The 16,129-nt window shown below is 43.6% G+C and overlaps 1 protein-coding gene across 9 annotated transcripts in view; it reads right to left on the reverse strand.

Annotated features, from left to right (window-relative positions):
- Positions 1-16,129, reverse strand: part of Elf2 (E74 like ETS transcription factor 2) — an 84,025-nt gene that overhangs the window by 46,858 nt on the left and 21,038 nt on the right. For 7 of the 9 annotated variants that reach the window (XM_021157606.1, XM_021157604.1, XM_029474865.1 and 4 more), the window contains one exon: positions 5,681-5,846. In XM_021157606.1, coding sequence (XP_021013265.1) covers positions 5,681-5,846 — 166 coding nt within the window. Of the gene's footprint in view, positions 1-5,680; positions 5,847-16,129 lie in introns of those variants that run through there. The other 2 variants (XM_021157612.2, XM_021157611.2) reach the window with 1 other exon arrangement.

A 16,129-nucleotide genomic window follows, 5' to 3' on the forward strand; every position in this document is an offset into this window, starting at 1 on the left:
CTGGCTGACAAGTGCAGTGAGCTGGAGGCTGGCTGACAAGTGCAGTGAGCTGGAGGCTGGCTGACAAGTGCAGTGAGCTGGAGGCTGGCTGACAAATGCTATAGACTGACACGTGCAATGAGCCAAGGAAGAATGACAAGGAAAAATGCTTGCTCAAGTATGTGTTTCTTTGGTATTATCTTTTTCTTTTCTTCTTTAATGTGGAAATGAAAGGAAATACAACAGATGTAAGCTAAGTTAAGTGTTCTGGCTGAATACACTTGCAGACATACAAAAGGCTGCTAATGAAGCCAACGGAAGACTTGTTCAAGAACTGTCCTGTAAGTGCTTCCTTCGTCCGTACAGTCCTAAATTCCGATTTTATAACAGTGAAACACTGAAAAGTTTAAGCACTGCCAACAGAGTGATGTGGAGGAAAACTGAAGGCAGAAGCAGGTAAGCAAAGGTGGACTCCTTCCTGCCAGAGAAAGATACTTAAACTCTGTCACCCAGGACACCCTCCCGTATTTGCTTTTAGAATGCTTCATGCTTTTCAAATTACAAACATTTCTAAAAGTAATTGTTTAATTGTATGTCCTTTTCTCATCCACGCCCATGGGAGGATTCTGCCACACTTCCTCCCTCGGCCTAACTAACTGGTTCCCATGGCTTCAGTAAGGATAATTCCCAAACCTGTCTCTACCCTTTGGTCACTGGGCTGCAGTTACACTAGGCATCTTCCATCCATCCTGGCTCTTTTCCACCCCAGGAGAGCAGTTGCATTAAAGGGGCTCACACAGCTTCTAACTGGGTTTGTTCAGTGGAGAGACTAGGCAGGGACTAGAAAAGAGTAGAGTAAGACTAGGAGACTTAACCTGCCCCCCTCACTGTGGCACTGACATCCAACCAGGTGCATCCTTGACCAAGGTCCCAGCTTTTGCCAAGGGGATTCCTTTTCCAGGGCAGTGGCTTCCTGTTTGAGTTAGTTGTATAGGTGGGCCCTCCCCTGAGCCCGGGAGCCCGGGAGCCAATAGAAACAGCTCTGCTGTAGAGAGCTGAACACTATCCTCCTCTTCCATGCTATGCTTTCTTTTACTAAGGCTTCCCATAAGTTAGCCATTTTCTTTGTGATAAAACCCTGGTTACTCCTGTATCCATCTGTAAATATCTACAACTTCTTCTTAGATACCTTACCTCAACTCAAAATCAAACCTGACCATTAAGATCATCTGCTTCTTTTTATTATTATTATCATTTTTTTTTTAGATCATCTGCTTCTTAAAACCATCTTTCCTTCATCTCTCCAGGATGTCACCATCTCTAACTGTGCTGTGTAGCCCCTCCCTTGTCCGGGATCAGGTTACACTTGACTGGGATGCTGTGTATGGAGCCCACTCTTTCTATGGCCACTACTTCAGTTTCTCAAGTCACCCTTCAAGTCACAACAGCCAGCCTTCGAGCCTCTTCCACTACAATTTCTATCAAACGGCATTTGTTTATTTTCGTATGGTACTTGAGATTGAACATAAGACCTTGCACATAATAGATGAGCACTTTACCACTAGGCTCCATGTCAGCCTATATTCAGAATTCATCCTGTATCAGAGATGTGAGGTCCACCAATGGTTGTGCTTCCTCCTACCAGCCTGTGAGTCTTGTGGCGCCTTTATCTGCTTAATTTCTAACTCTTGACATTCAATAAAACTTACTTCATATCTATATATTTAAAAATAAGCATTAAAAATCTCTGTAGAGACTCCAATAAGCGCCTCCCTCTCATCACGCCCACATGTCAGCAGACTGTGCTGTGGAAGTGTGTGGCTCTGGGAGTTATTTCAAGCCCCCAGAGACAAGCCCACCCGCCCTCCAGAGCTGCTCCACGGCTGCTCCGAAAGACTCTTTATCATTACTAATCTTTAGTGCCTCACAGCTGCCTGTGATAAAATTAGATGAATATACCTCTTTTAAAAGTTTTACAGTTCTCAGTTTTTTCTACAACATTTAAGAGGATATTAGTATCATCACTAAGCTCAGAGAGAAAAATGGAAATTTTTAAAAGAAAGATAAGCAAAATAAACCAAAATTACGATCAAAAGGGGAGTCCTGTTACATACAAAGTAATGAAGGGCCATGAACCCACCCACTCCAACCTACTTAACAGTGAGGATAATGTTTCTGTCACAGACATGTAAGGGTATAGAGGAATAAAAGAAGAAAAACTTCAATGTGACCACCAGAGATGAAATAACAAGTTAAATTAACTATGATTTTAAGCTGATAAAATATTAATCATAAGCCAGGTGTAGCGGCACACGACTCTAATCCCGAGACCCAGGAGGCAGAGGCAGTAGGATCTCTGCAACCTGGAGGCGAGGTAGTCTTCTAAGACAGCCAGGGCTACACTAAGAGATTCTGTCTCAAAACACACACACACACACACACACACACACACAGACAGAGAATGAATTATAGTTTAAAAGAAGTCTAGAAAAACGTTTACAAGGAAATCCTATTCTATACATTTTTTTTACTTGTCTGTGTTCATGATGTGTGTGTGCATAGCTCCTGTGCCGTGGTGCACATCTGGATGTCAGAGAACAGCTGTGTGGAGCCAGTTCTTTCCTTCCAGCTCATCACAGACCCTGAGGATCAAACAGACTGCCAGGCTTGTAAGGCAAGCCCCAATACCCCCTGAGCCAACTCAGCAGCCCTTATTCTATAGTCTTAATTCCCCCAAGTCACCAAATAAAAACTGAGACCTTGTGATCCTTTCCATTTCTTCTCAGTCAGTTTCTTTTAAAACATCCACATGTTTAGAGTTTCGGTTACAAGCTTTTAATACTGTAAGAAATGACCCTCCCATTCCAATCCACCAGCAAACTGAAACAGACTCAGCTAAGCCATGGCCACCCTTACCCATCTGTCTATGCTCTGTAAGAAGTATAATCCACTTAAAGTGTATGGGTCTTTTAAAAAGAAACAAACTCAAGCTCAGATTTTCTAATATAAAAAAACTAAGCCAGGCAGTGGTGGTGCACACCTTTAATCCCAGCACTTGGGAGGCAGAAGCAGGTGGATTTCTGAGTTAGAGGCCAGCCTGTTCTACAGAACGAGTTTCAGGACAGCCAGGGCTACACAGAGAAACCCTGTCTTGAAAAACAAAAGCAAACAAACAAACAAAACAACAACAAAAAGTATTTGTGGGAACATGCTGTGTGCATAAAACAAAAAATAACCTATGACCACTAAAAATCCTTGTGAAGTCATTAAAACTCATGATCAAGAAAGCAAATGAGGCCTGGAGAGATGGCTCAGTGGTTAAGAGCACTGACTGCTCTTCCAGGGGTCCTGAGTTCAATTCCCAGCAACCACATGATGGTTCACAACCATCTGTCATGAGATCCACTGTCCTCTTCTGGTGTGTCTGAAGCTACAGTGAGTGTACTCATATAAATAAAATTATAAAAATTTAAAAAGCAAATGAACATGTAAACTGAAGTTCTGAGGAACCTTTACCATGTTAGAGTAATATAAGTGATCTGCCTAACATTTCCTTCTACTGTCTAAGTAAATTGATCTAAAGGGCAGTGTTGAGAGCAAGCAGGATACAGTAGACCATGGGTACCATCCCTGCTCTCAGGAGACAAAAGCAACACGCCTGTTCCAAGTTCAAGGCCTGCCAAGGGGGCCAGGGAGAACTTCAAAATAAGATGGTGTTAAGTTTTAAAACACAACTTGTGGAAAATAATTGCAAGAGCAACTGTTTTTCCTCCATGCCTGGTATCCTGAGCCCGGGCTGGCCTTTAGATCCACAGCCCCGAGAGTGTCAGCCTCGGGGGTAGTCAGGTTACACATGTGCACCACAGCCGGCCCAGCTCCAAGCCTCCTCTTCAACACCACAGCCATTCATTCACATCTGTCCTGCGAAGGGGATGAATCAGCACCCTCAGGACTCCTTAACTGGGTTACACTCATTTCTCATGCAAAATTACTTTAAATGAAGGGATTGAAATGAATGAAGAATTTATTATCAATTACACAGTAACATTTGTCAACCTGCTCTGGCACCCTGATGTGTCTACTTGTGTGAATCCTATATGGTCGTTTCATTTTTAAAAGTTTGCAACTTGATGCACAAATCAATCATTCAAGGAAACCTTGGGCCTAGAGAGGTGACTTAAGGTGCTGCCTGTTCCTCCACAAGACCCAGGTTCAAGTCCCAGCACTCACATAACCATCTGTAATGCGGGAAACTGTCAGTTTCAGGGATGCCCACTTCTAGATTCTGCAGGCAAGACAGTCTACACATAAAATTGATAATACACTAATAATAATGACTTAATTTTTAAGGAAGAAAAGGCATCCCTGGACCTTCCTTCAGCCTGGAACACGCTCAAAAAGAAGCATGCCATCCCCTAGAACAAGGCACCCCTCCACGCCCACCACTGAGTCTTTAGGAAGTGCCTGGGTCCCTGTCATCAGATGAACCAGTCTGCACTTCCCTGGAGCCTTGCTGACACATCATCCTTGCTTGGAAGAACAAGAGCTCCTAATCTCTAAGCTCAATCAAAGAGTGGAACTGACAGCTAGCAGTAGTTAAGAGGGAACCACTGGGGCCCCAGAACCAAAAGACATCAGACACTCAAAAGGTAATTGGGAAAGTTTGCTACCCTTGTAGAAATACATGTAAATATTCAAGCCTGTTAGAAGTCTCAATATGTAAAAGCACTAATGAACAACTAAGTTCCTTCTGTGGGACTCACATAATACAAGGAAAGAAGAATTAATTCCCACAAGCTGTCTTCTGAACTACACATACACATGCGCGCGCGCACACACACACACACAAGAAGGAAGGAAGGAATTTCACTAGGACTGCAAACCAATAAGAATTTTTCCAAAACATTACCAGACTATGATTTTTTTGTTGTTGTTTGCTACTATTTAAGTCACTAAAATGATTTAGGGAAATTTTTCATGGTCATGGCAAAACCAAAAGGATTTCCTTAAGAATTACACCCACTAATTCCCAAATGCACACATAGCTGATGAAATACATACTAATGGGAACACCAGGATGTCTAAGAAGACAGAAAAGGAAGAGGAATCTGACAGGCAAAGATGCTTCAAAAACAAAACAAAACAAAACAAAACAAAACAAAACAAAACAAAACGGTACTGCTCCAGCAATGCTGATTCAAAGAAGGGCTAAACCAGTTAGAAGAGAATACTACCCTCATTTTTTTTATTAGGAAATATCACTCTTGTATACTAACCTACTGATTTTATAAGTAAATAACTAGTGAATATCTGTAGTTAAACAAAAACAAAAACCAACAACTTTTAAGGCTGTTGTATAGTGAAGAATTATAACATAGGACTCTCCTATACTTATATAAACTCGCTTTAAACAAAGATTTTTACACCAATGTCCATCCTATGCTAACTGGCATTTTATAATAGGTTCTTCAGTATAAGATCCCCCACCAATAAATAGTAATACAGAAGCTTACAAAACAACTTATGGGGCTGGAGAGATGGCTCAGCAGTTAAGAGTGCTGGCTGCTCTTCCAGAGGACCTGGGTTGGTTTCCCAGCACCCATGCAGACATACATGCAGGCAAAACACCTTTACCCATAAAATAGATGACTGGTTAAAAGATAGGAGTTATAGGTAACAAGGACTCTCTGCAGTGTCTTACCTGTTTCTGAATTCTCCGTCTCAACTTCCTGTTCTTCCGCCACATCCTGCATCATATAAGTCTCGTCGTCATAGACCAGCACCTGGGCAGCATAGCCCTGCTCTACCCTCGCACTGGGAACCGACTCCACAATCACTGCCGGGAAGTCAGGGACGGTGTCACCTCCCTACAAAAGCAAAGGGGAAGAACAATCAAGTTTTTGTTGGACAATTCTGGATTTAGTTGTGAATCGGCTTCACACAATGTCATTCAGTCCACACAGTGTCCTTCATGTGTTTCATATATACATGGATGTATAAAACAAATAAATGGAGAGGCTAGCTGGGATAGTCTTTTACAGTCTTAAGAGACAAATGAAGTAATCAAGGCTCGTGAGTTAAGAGCTAAATTGAAAGCATGCATACTTCACTTTCTTGTGAAAGCTCACTAAAAAAGGTAAGAGACTTCGTTTTAAGTCTTACACTAAGGAACAAAGATGCTGCAACAAACAAAAAGAGCCAAGAACAACAAACCCTAAATTGAAAGCATGCATACTTCACTTTCTTGTGAAAGCTCACTAAAAAAGGTAAGAGACTTCGTTTTAAGTCTTACACTAAGGAACAAAGATGCTGCAACAAACAAAAAGAGCCAAGAACAACAAACCCTAAATTGAAAGCATGCATACTTCACTTTCTTGTGAAAGCTCACTAAAAAAGGTAAGAGACTTCGTTTTAAGTCTTACACTAAGGAACAAAGATGCTGCAACAAACAAAAAGAGCCAAGAACAACAAACCCCGGGAAGAAGGAAAGGTGTGTATCAGATGGGTTAGCAGATGCAAGAAAGCCAAATCACAGCAAGTCAAGAGTGGAGACGCAGCATACTTCGCAGTGGTGAGGCCACAGAGCAGGCTGGACAGATGGCTCAGTAGTTAAGAGCACTGACTGCTCTTCCAGAGGTCCTGAGTTCAATTCCCAGCAACCACAGGATGGCTCACAACCATCTATAATGGATCTGATGCCCTCTTCTGGTGTGTCTAAAGACAGCTACAGTGTACTCATATGCATAAAATAAGTAAATAAATCTTAAAAAAAAAACAACAACAACAATAACAACAAAAAACAGAGCATTCACAGAAGCTGGAAAAAGCACCCGAGTATAAAATATGTTTCAGACAGGAAGCTTTTGTTCCAGGATCAAACTCCCAGCCTTGAGCCATTAAAAAATCAGACACATAAACTTAACAAAGAGTTTAAGGTACAAGCGACAACCCAACACAAGAGGAATCTTCCAGACGCTGAGACAATTTCCAGGATGTCTGCTGTGCCTGAACTTAAAAATCAACAGGTCAGGACTACATCAATCTTGACTGTCAACGTGACTGGATTGGGGGACATGTAAAAGACTGTTAGTAAGTCTCATCCCTAGCTGCATCTGTGACCGTGTTTCCAGAAACAGTTTGATCATCAGGGCTCTGGCACAGAAAATGGCTTAACCCACAGGTAGATTCAAACTTTGAATAGACTACAGAGGAAAGGTGAGACTTGGGAAGTAGGACGTAATCAGAGGAAGGAGGTCGCTGGAGGGAGGCGCACACCCTTGAATAGTGAAAATATCCGGGGTCTGGAGAGATGGCTCAGCAGTTAAACACACTGACTGTTCTTCCAGAAGTCCTGAGTTCAATTCCCAGCGACCACCAGTAATGGAATCCAACGCCCCCTTCTGGTGAATCTGAAGAGAGCAACTGTGTACTTACATACATAAAATAAAATAAATCTTTTTAAAAAAAGAAAGGAAATATCCATTGACTAATAATTTCCTATCTGGGATAGGACAGAATATGAGTCCAGCTTTTTAACTGAACTCTTAAAGACAGGAGAGAGAAAGGGTGCCGTCTGCACTCCCAGCCGAACCTTACAGCCACAGCAACATCCCCTAAGCATCCATACTGAGGGAGTATGGACCAGTAAGGCCTCCTGAGTCCTCTATTCACCAGCAAGAGACAGCAACGCACTAAGCAGCGCTGGGCTCACACTGACCCAAGCACTGGTTATTTATAGACGGGCGTTAGAATTACTTCCTTCCTCTGCAATTTTACAGTACTTTTTTCTTTCAGAGAACAGGCTCTTGGTTCAGCAGTTAAGAGCACTGCTCTTCCAGAGGTCCTGAGTTCAATTCCCAGCAACCACATGATGGCTCACAATCATCTGTAATGGGATCTGATGCCCTCTTCTGGTGTGTCTGTCTAAAGACTGCGACAGACAACAGGCTCACTTCGTTCATTGCCCAGGCTGGTCTCAAACACCTGAACTTAAGCAATCTTCCTCCAAATAGCTAGGACTACAGGTACATACATGCCACGGTCCCAACTATACTGTATTTTAGAAGCAAATTTAGCATCAGATGGCTTTATACTGTGAACTTGCCATCAACTCACCCTAGAGAACAGAAGAAAAGTTCATGAATGTCACGGCACAAAAATACTCAAGGATACAGTTCTGCGCATTCTCTCTGTCCACACACTCTTCTCCTGTCAGGGCTAGAACCAGCCCCATCCTCTCAAATCCTGCCTAGGTTATTTAATAGGCCCTTTCTTGGACGATTGGGGAGGGACCTTAAATGTTTTTATATTAAAATTTTAGATAAAAGCTAAGTTCTCACATATCCTTACTTTTTATACTTCTCTAAAAGCTACTCTAGTGGGGCGCGCAAGTACACTCAGCACTCAGGAGGCATAGGCAGACAGGTCCCGAGGAGCTCCAGACCCTCCTGGCCTACACAGGAAGTTCCAGGACAGCCGGGTAGGGCTTCTCTAGGCACCACACGATGGCCTTGAGCTAACTATGTGGCCCAGATGACTTCTGTTAAATCAGGAATGTGCTGGAGCTGAATGAACTACAGGAGGATTTCTGGTGGTCAGAGAGCAGCCAGCTCTCCTCCGGAACTTGTGAAGCTGCCAAAGGAGTCCTTCCCCTGATGTCTGGCAGAGGCAGACTCGAGGCTACTTGTGGTTGCATATCAAAGCCGTGTGCGAGGCATCCAGGACTCTGCAGTCCCTACTCACAGACTGCCTGTGCACTTCAAAGTCCATGCTGGGCTCCTGGCCCTTCCCTCCTTATAACCTGCTCTCTCCTCCTGCCACCCTCTCTCCAGCTCTCCTCACCTGCTCGCCCCTTGCTGGGCTCTAGGCTCCAGCGCTCTCCTGGTCTCCCTCCTGCTGTTCTGTGCTCTCTGCTATCGCTATCACTCGCTGTCTCTACTATTCACACACACACACACACACACACACACACACACACACACACACACACCACCCCCACCCCGCAGCGATTCTCTCTCCTGCTCTTCCGACTCCCAAGCCCTGGCCACGTCCAGTCTGCTTCCTTTTCTCTCTGCTCCATTCTCTGAGTTTCCTCTGGAAGCTTGCTCACAATAAATAAAAACCTTACCGGTTGGAGCCCTCACAGAGGCAGTTTCTTTACCCAGCCCCTCACAGATAACCTCAACTTTGTAGCAATCCACTCCTGCCTCGCTACCTCAAGTGCTGGGATTACAGATGAGTTCCTGCATGTCTGGATTGCAATTTTGAAACCTCAAATCTCATACAAATAGTACTCAACAAGCCTGAAAAGTCTACTCCGCTGAGTCAAGTTACTTTACCTCATACACAAAAACTCACACATGCACAGAGACATACAAACATGGAAAAAAATTTTACATAAATCTTTTAAGCCAAGCGGTGGTGGCACATGCGTTTGATCCCAGCACTCAGGAGGCAGAGGCAGGCAGATATCTGAGTTTGAGGCCAGCCTGGTCTACACAATAAGTCCCAGGACAGCCAAGGGGACACAGAGAAACCCTGTCTTAAAATAAACAAACAAAATAAATCTTTAATAGAGCCAAGCACAACATACAATAGGGCACCTAGACTAACATGTAGTCCTGTCTATGTTGCCCCCTCTTGCTTTTTCAGGTCAGGGTCTGTCCGTGCAGGCCAGCGTGACCTCTGCCTCCTGAGAGCTGGGATTAAAGGCGCACACCTCCACTGTGGGCTCTTAAACATCAACCATCCACTCCTCCTTTCTATCTCCCTCCCTCCTCTCCTTACCTCCACCTTCCGGTTTACCCTCTGACTCCTCCCACTAAACCCTCACCATTCCTCTTAGCTTCACTTTCCGCTTTCACCCTCCCTAGGCAGCCCCCACCCCACCCCACCCCGCCCCCAGCAGCACCTCTCTCCATCCAATCCTGTGCTCAGCTTCCCTTTCAAATACCACACGTGAAACACTAACATCGTGAATTAACTTATCAGCATCTCCCCCTGATCTCACATTTTGTTTTCCTCTAAATCTGTCTTTTATATTTAGATAAGTTACAATAATATCTCCTAGGTCTTTAAACTTAGCTATGCCCAAAGCAGGGATCACAGGAGGAAATAAGTGGCTGGCTGCTTTCTCTCTACATCAGCAGGGCTGGTCTGGAGGTCTCCTCTGTAGGGGAACCTTGTCACAGCCCATTCAAAACCATCTATGCCACTTCTTCCTTTGCACAAAAAGCCTTAATAATGATCCTGTCCTGTTAAAAGGTCAAAACACAAAACGACGAACTCCACATTGTTATGGGTTGAATTATGTCTTAAAGTGTAGGTGTTTTTACCCATATCGGCTGTGACTGCGACCTTATTTGGAAATGGCTCATTGTAGAGATATACAGATTAAGGTATGATCACTAGGACTAGCCATAGCCCAATCTCACCAGTCCTTACAGGAGAGGACAATTGGGACACACAGGTGGGGGTAGAGAGGAGCCCGCTTAAAGACACAGGGGCATAAGGTGGACGGACTCCCCCTGCTCTCAGAAGACAGCTTACCAACGCTGGGATTTCAAAATTCTAGATTCTAGAACCGAAAGATTTAAGTTTGTTTTGTGAAGCCACTCATTATGGGATTTTTTTTTTTTTTACTACAGCCTCATCCAATAAATAAATAAATAACAAGCCACTTTTACCAGCTTCTTCCCCACATGACTGCATACAAGCCATGTGCGTGTGACTTAGCTCCCAATATAACCCTTCCCGTGAAGTTACGCATGTCTCCTGTAGCCTCCACAGCTGGCCAGATCCTTTCCCTCTACTAAAGGCTTTTCCATTTTTAATCCCCGAAAAGGACAATTCTATTCAAAGTCCTCCTGACACAAGCTGTTTGCCTAACATCGGTGCTGTCTACATAGGGCATTCTATTATAAGTATACGTCGGCTGGACACTGAGATTGTTAGACAGCAAACGTCACACCTTAAGTCCTCAAAGACATCACATCACATAATGCAGAATCTGGGTACCTACATTCGTCACTCTGTCACTCAATTAGACATCACTTTCAAACATGGGTGCTTCCTTCTACAAACTAACTTTGCCTTCATTGTTTGGAATTAAAAATGTGTATTAAGGGCTGAGCCCCACTAGAAACAGCTTTTTCAATAAATAATACAATTGCAGGGTTCACAGTGTGATCAAATATCCTGCAACATCCCTCAAATTAGAAACCCACCAAAGCAAACGTTTTTAAAAGCCACTCCAAGAATCAAGCTGCCATTACTTGAACCCACAGAGGATACACTGAGGGAAGCCACAGACTTCTTCAGAGGATAAAGAATAGTAAGGCAGGCGAAGGTGCCCTATTGAAATAGGAAGAAGGGCTTTGGAGGGGTGGGGGTGGCTCAGTGGTTAGGAAGGCTTGCGGTGTAATCTTTTTGTTTTTATTTTTGGTTTTTCAAGACAAGGTCTCCTAGAACTCAGAGATGCACCTGCCTCTGTCTCCGGAGGGCTGGGATTAAAGGGGTGTGTGCCACCACCACCCAGCTGCCTTTAAACTCCTTAATAAACTATTGAACAGCAGTTGGTTTGAGACAGCCTCACTCTGTGACCCAGAACTAATGGTCCTCTTGCCTCAGCTTCCCAAGAGGTATGATTGCAGGCATGTGTTTCTATTGTTTTTACACATGCTTGCTTTTTATTTATTTTGTGTACATGTGGTACATTTAATATCAATAAAACTAGGTTTAACTAGCCAGGCAGTAGTACACACCTTTAATCCCAGAACTTTGGAAGCAGAGGAAGGTAGATCTTTGAGTTCAAGGCCACCCTAGTCTACATAGTTCAAGGCTAGCCCACCAGAGATATGTAGGTAGATTCTGTTTCAAGCAAGCAAACAAAAAATTGCATCTATCTAAGCACATTAGGAGAGCTACAGCACATGTTAAGTGTTTACAACAAACTTTACTCTTCAAAAAACATTTTATATTCACCACACACTAACCATTTCTCCAGGCCTTTTCATTTTGCATAAAACCAAGTTTCCAAATGGAATCATTAATTTCTGCCTAAAAAATTACTTAAAATTTTTATAGTTCATATATATTTATGATAAATTCTTTCAGCCTTTGTCTCAGGTGGAAAACTCATTTTAAAATTGTGTGTGTGTGTGTGTGTGTGTGTGTGTGTGCGTGTGTCTGACACAATCTGCAGGAGTTGGTTCTTTCCATTTTATGGGTTCCAGGAATCGGACACAGTTCATCAGGTTTGGGATCCGCTGAGCAAACCCACCAAGCTACTAAATATGTAACTATAAACAGGAGTTTTACCCTCTCAGCATTTTTTCTTTTTTTGAAGAATTGACTTTATGTGTAAGTGGGTTTTTCCTGCATGTTTTCATGTGGCTATGTGTGTGCCTGGCATCCTGAGATGCCATCCCGGGACAGCTCTAGATCCTGTGGAACTGTAGCTACAGACGGTTGTGAGCCACAACACAGGTGCTAAGACAAGCTGATCTTGAACTCAGAGATCTGCTTGCCTTTGCCTCCAAAGTGCTGGGATTAAAGGTGTGTACCACTACTGCCCGGATTGTATCCAAGTCATTTTAAAGGCCTTGTTCTATCTAACCCCTGAGGGTTTCTCCAGCACTTTAAAGATACTGTCGTCCGCTGACCTGTAAGGCTTCAACTCAAATGTCTGGCACACTTGTCTTCACTTTGCCTGTGATTCGCCTCTGGCTACTCTTAAGAGTCTTTCTCTGAATCTGGCTTTGAGCAATTTTATTATGATATCCTTGCTACCTAATTTCTGGTTTGTCTTACATAGTATTTAAAATTATTACATCTATAGGTTTAGTTATCAAATTTACAAAATGGATGGTTGTTGCTTCTTCACATCTTATTTTTCTGTTGCACTCTGCTCACCCTGAGAGCTAGGCAGGAAGCCAGGGAGGCATGCTCACCTCCACTCCCAGCACAAAAGGATGGTGAGCTCGAGGTGGCCCCGCACGCATGCCACACAGGACACCAGCTCAGGAATGAGATGTGTCGGCAGAGACAGAACCTGCCATGGTACCACATTAAAACAAGCTAGGATGGCAGCAGCGGACAGCGGACGGCTGCTGCTTTCTGCCCTTCCTCTGTGTTTGTTAAGGAGCGTCCTTCCCACTGCTGACCTCAGACTCTGGTGCCTTACTTCTACAGCAACTGGACCACCATTTAACAAGCTCCTCACGTGGTGCACGTCAGTGCTGCATGCTTCATAAAGCTTACGTAAAATTCCCACTAACAGATGGTACATCTCACTTGCTTTCTTGCCTTAATTAAGAGTACTACAGTGAACAGTTATGTATCGATCACTTTTTCAGGTAGAGGGCAGGGGGCAACACCAGGGATCTTGCCCAGGGTCCTCACACCTATACCTCTACTCTCTTGAACCAGTTTTTAAGGTTAAAGTCCAACTATCCTTAATTCTAGAGCTAATTTAGCCCTGCTATGTAAGACATGACCCTTATGGGTTTATTTTATTTTTAAATAAGATTTATTTATTTATTTACTTATTTACATGAGTGCTCAATCTGCATGGACCCCTGCACGCCTCATTACAGATGGTTGTGAGCCACCACGTGGTCGTTGGGAAGTGAACTCAGGACCTGGCTGACTAGAATGCCAGTATCTCCCACTTTTTTTTTTTTTTTTNTTTNAANATTTNTTTNTATGTAAGTACACTGTAGCTCTCCTCAGACACTCCAGAAGAGGGTGCCAGATCTCATNACGGATGGTTGTGAGCCACCATGTGGTTGCTGGGATTTGAACTCAGGACCTTCGGAAGAGCAGTCAGGTGCTCTTACCCACTGAGCCATCTCACCAACCCCATCTAGAAACTTCTATTCAGTTGAAAAAAAAAAATGACGTAACCACACACTAACCATAACTTGTAGCCCAGGTGTGAATGCTCTCACCATGAGTAAGTGCAAACTCTCAGCATGGCAACAGACCTGGGAAGACAGGATGCGGATGGCTCTCATTCACAGCACTCCTGGCATCCTGAAGAAAGAAGCCAACTGCAGACAACTAAGTCTTTTTTCTCCATAGAATAACCTTTCTATTCCTGCCTCACAGCACTATAGAGTGCAGAGTAAATGCCACACATTCTCCTTATAAATCCTGATTTACATTTCTAAAGCTAAGATGCCCCGGGCTCAAGAGTTGGCTCCATGATTAAGAGCACTTGTTGTTCCTGCAAAGGACCCTGGTTCGATTCCCAGCACCTACATGACAGCTCAACTGCCTGCGACTCTAGTCGCTAGGGACTGGATGCCTCCTTCTAGTGTCTGCACGCACACAGCGGACATATATACATGCAAACTGACAAACCATTCCTACACAGAACTAAAAACCTCAGCCGGAGCTGAGGGTGTGGCTCAGTTCCCAAGAATACAGCAAGCCCTGAGTTCGATCCCCAGCTCCACACGAAGAGTGGTACACACCTTTATCCCAGCACGCGGAGGCAGGAGAGTCAGGAGGTTCAAATCATTCTTGGCTACACACTGAGATCAAGGCCAGACTGATCTACATGGGAACCTGTCTCAAAAATAAAAGCTAGCATACTGTATTCCAGTATGTGCAAATAGCTGCCTAGGTGATACTTTTCAGTGTGTGTGTGTCTGTCTGTCTGTGAACTATTACATAACATTTTTATAACTTTTTAAATTACATTTATTTACTTATATGGGGAGGCCAGAAGACAGCTTGCCAGAGTCAATCTCATTCTTCCACCACGTGTGTCCTGGGCACACAAGTCTTGAGGCCTGATGAAAGAGGTGTTACAAGCCAGGCCATCTTGGCAGCTCTGTTCACACTTTGTGTTAGCAGCAACAAACAATCATTTCACTTCAAAGAATTGAGACTTCTTCGTGTTACCAGCCGTGAAGAACAGCTGAGTGGGCTGACCCCATCCCCAGCACTGACCCTCCCGCTTTCCAGGGGAAGTGCGCTTCTTTGTTAAAGTCTTTTCTTTTTCTCTTAAGGTAGTGTCTCAATATTGTCTGTTCAAGCCATCGCTTGCTTTGCTTGGTTGGGCTGGGTTGAGCTTTGTCCCAGAGTTTCTCCATGTAGTCCAGGCTATCCTAGAACTAGCAGTGTAGACCAGGCTGGCCTCAAACTCAGAAACCCACCTGCCTCTGCCTCCCGAGCATGCGCCACCATGCAGAGCTACTTGTTTCCTTTTTAGTTTTTGAGATGATGTCTCCTTAAGTAGCCAAAGCTGGATTTGAACTCATGAGCCTCCTGTCTCTACCTCCCCAGTGCTAGTGTTACAGATGTGCATCACCACACCTGACTATTAAACTCTCGCTAGACAGTTAGCATTAAAGAAAATGTCCCAATACTTAACAACTAAATAGGATTATGGATATATATATTATACATCTAAAGAAAGATTTTACCAAAACTGGATATGGAATTTCATAAAATCTCATTTCACTAAGAATTTGTTCTCAAGGCTGAAGAAATTGCTTGGTAGTTAAGATCACATGTGGCCTCTACAGAAGACACTTCCCAGCACCCAAAAGGTGGTTCACAGCCACCTGTAATGGAGTTCCAAGGGGTTCCCTGCCTCTTCTGATTGATGGTACACACACATACATGCAGGCAAAACACTCACGCACATAAAATATATTCATAAATCTTTAATAAGGAATCTTCTCGCAGAAGGGTCCTTGTTGAAAGCCCAGGACATTCACTGGGGGCTGGAGGGCTCAGCAGTTAAGAGCACTGACTGCTCTTCCAGAGGTCCTGAGTTCAATTCCCAAAAACCACATGGTGGCTCACAACCATCTGTAATGGGATCCAATGCCCTCTTCTGGTGTGTCTGAAGATAGCAACAGTGAACTCATGTAAATAAAATAAGTAATATTAATAATTTTCTTAACCCTGAACTTTCCCCTCGTATTTGGTAACTGATATTAAGTACATCAGATCTTACTACATCATTATATTTGTCTTCAAAATGTCTTTTACATCTACACTCATCAGCATCTGCCGTTTACTTTGGGTTTTTTTTTTTTTTTGGTTGGTTGGTTGGTTGTTGGGTTTTTTTGTTGTTGTTGTTGTTTTGGTTTTGGTTTTGTTTTGTTTTGTTTTGTTTGAGACAGGGTTTCTC

Source organism: Mus caroli, chromosome 3 (assembly GCF_900094665.2).
Source record: "Mus caroli chromosome 3, CAROLI_EIJ_v1.1, whole genome shotgun sequence".
Classification (NCBI taxonomy): Eukaryota; Metazoa; Chordata; class Mammalia; order Rodentia; family Muridae; genus Mus; species Mus caroli.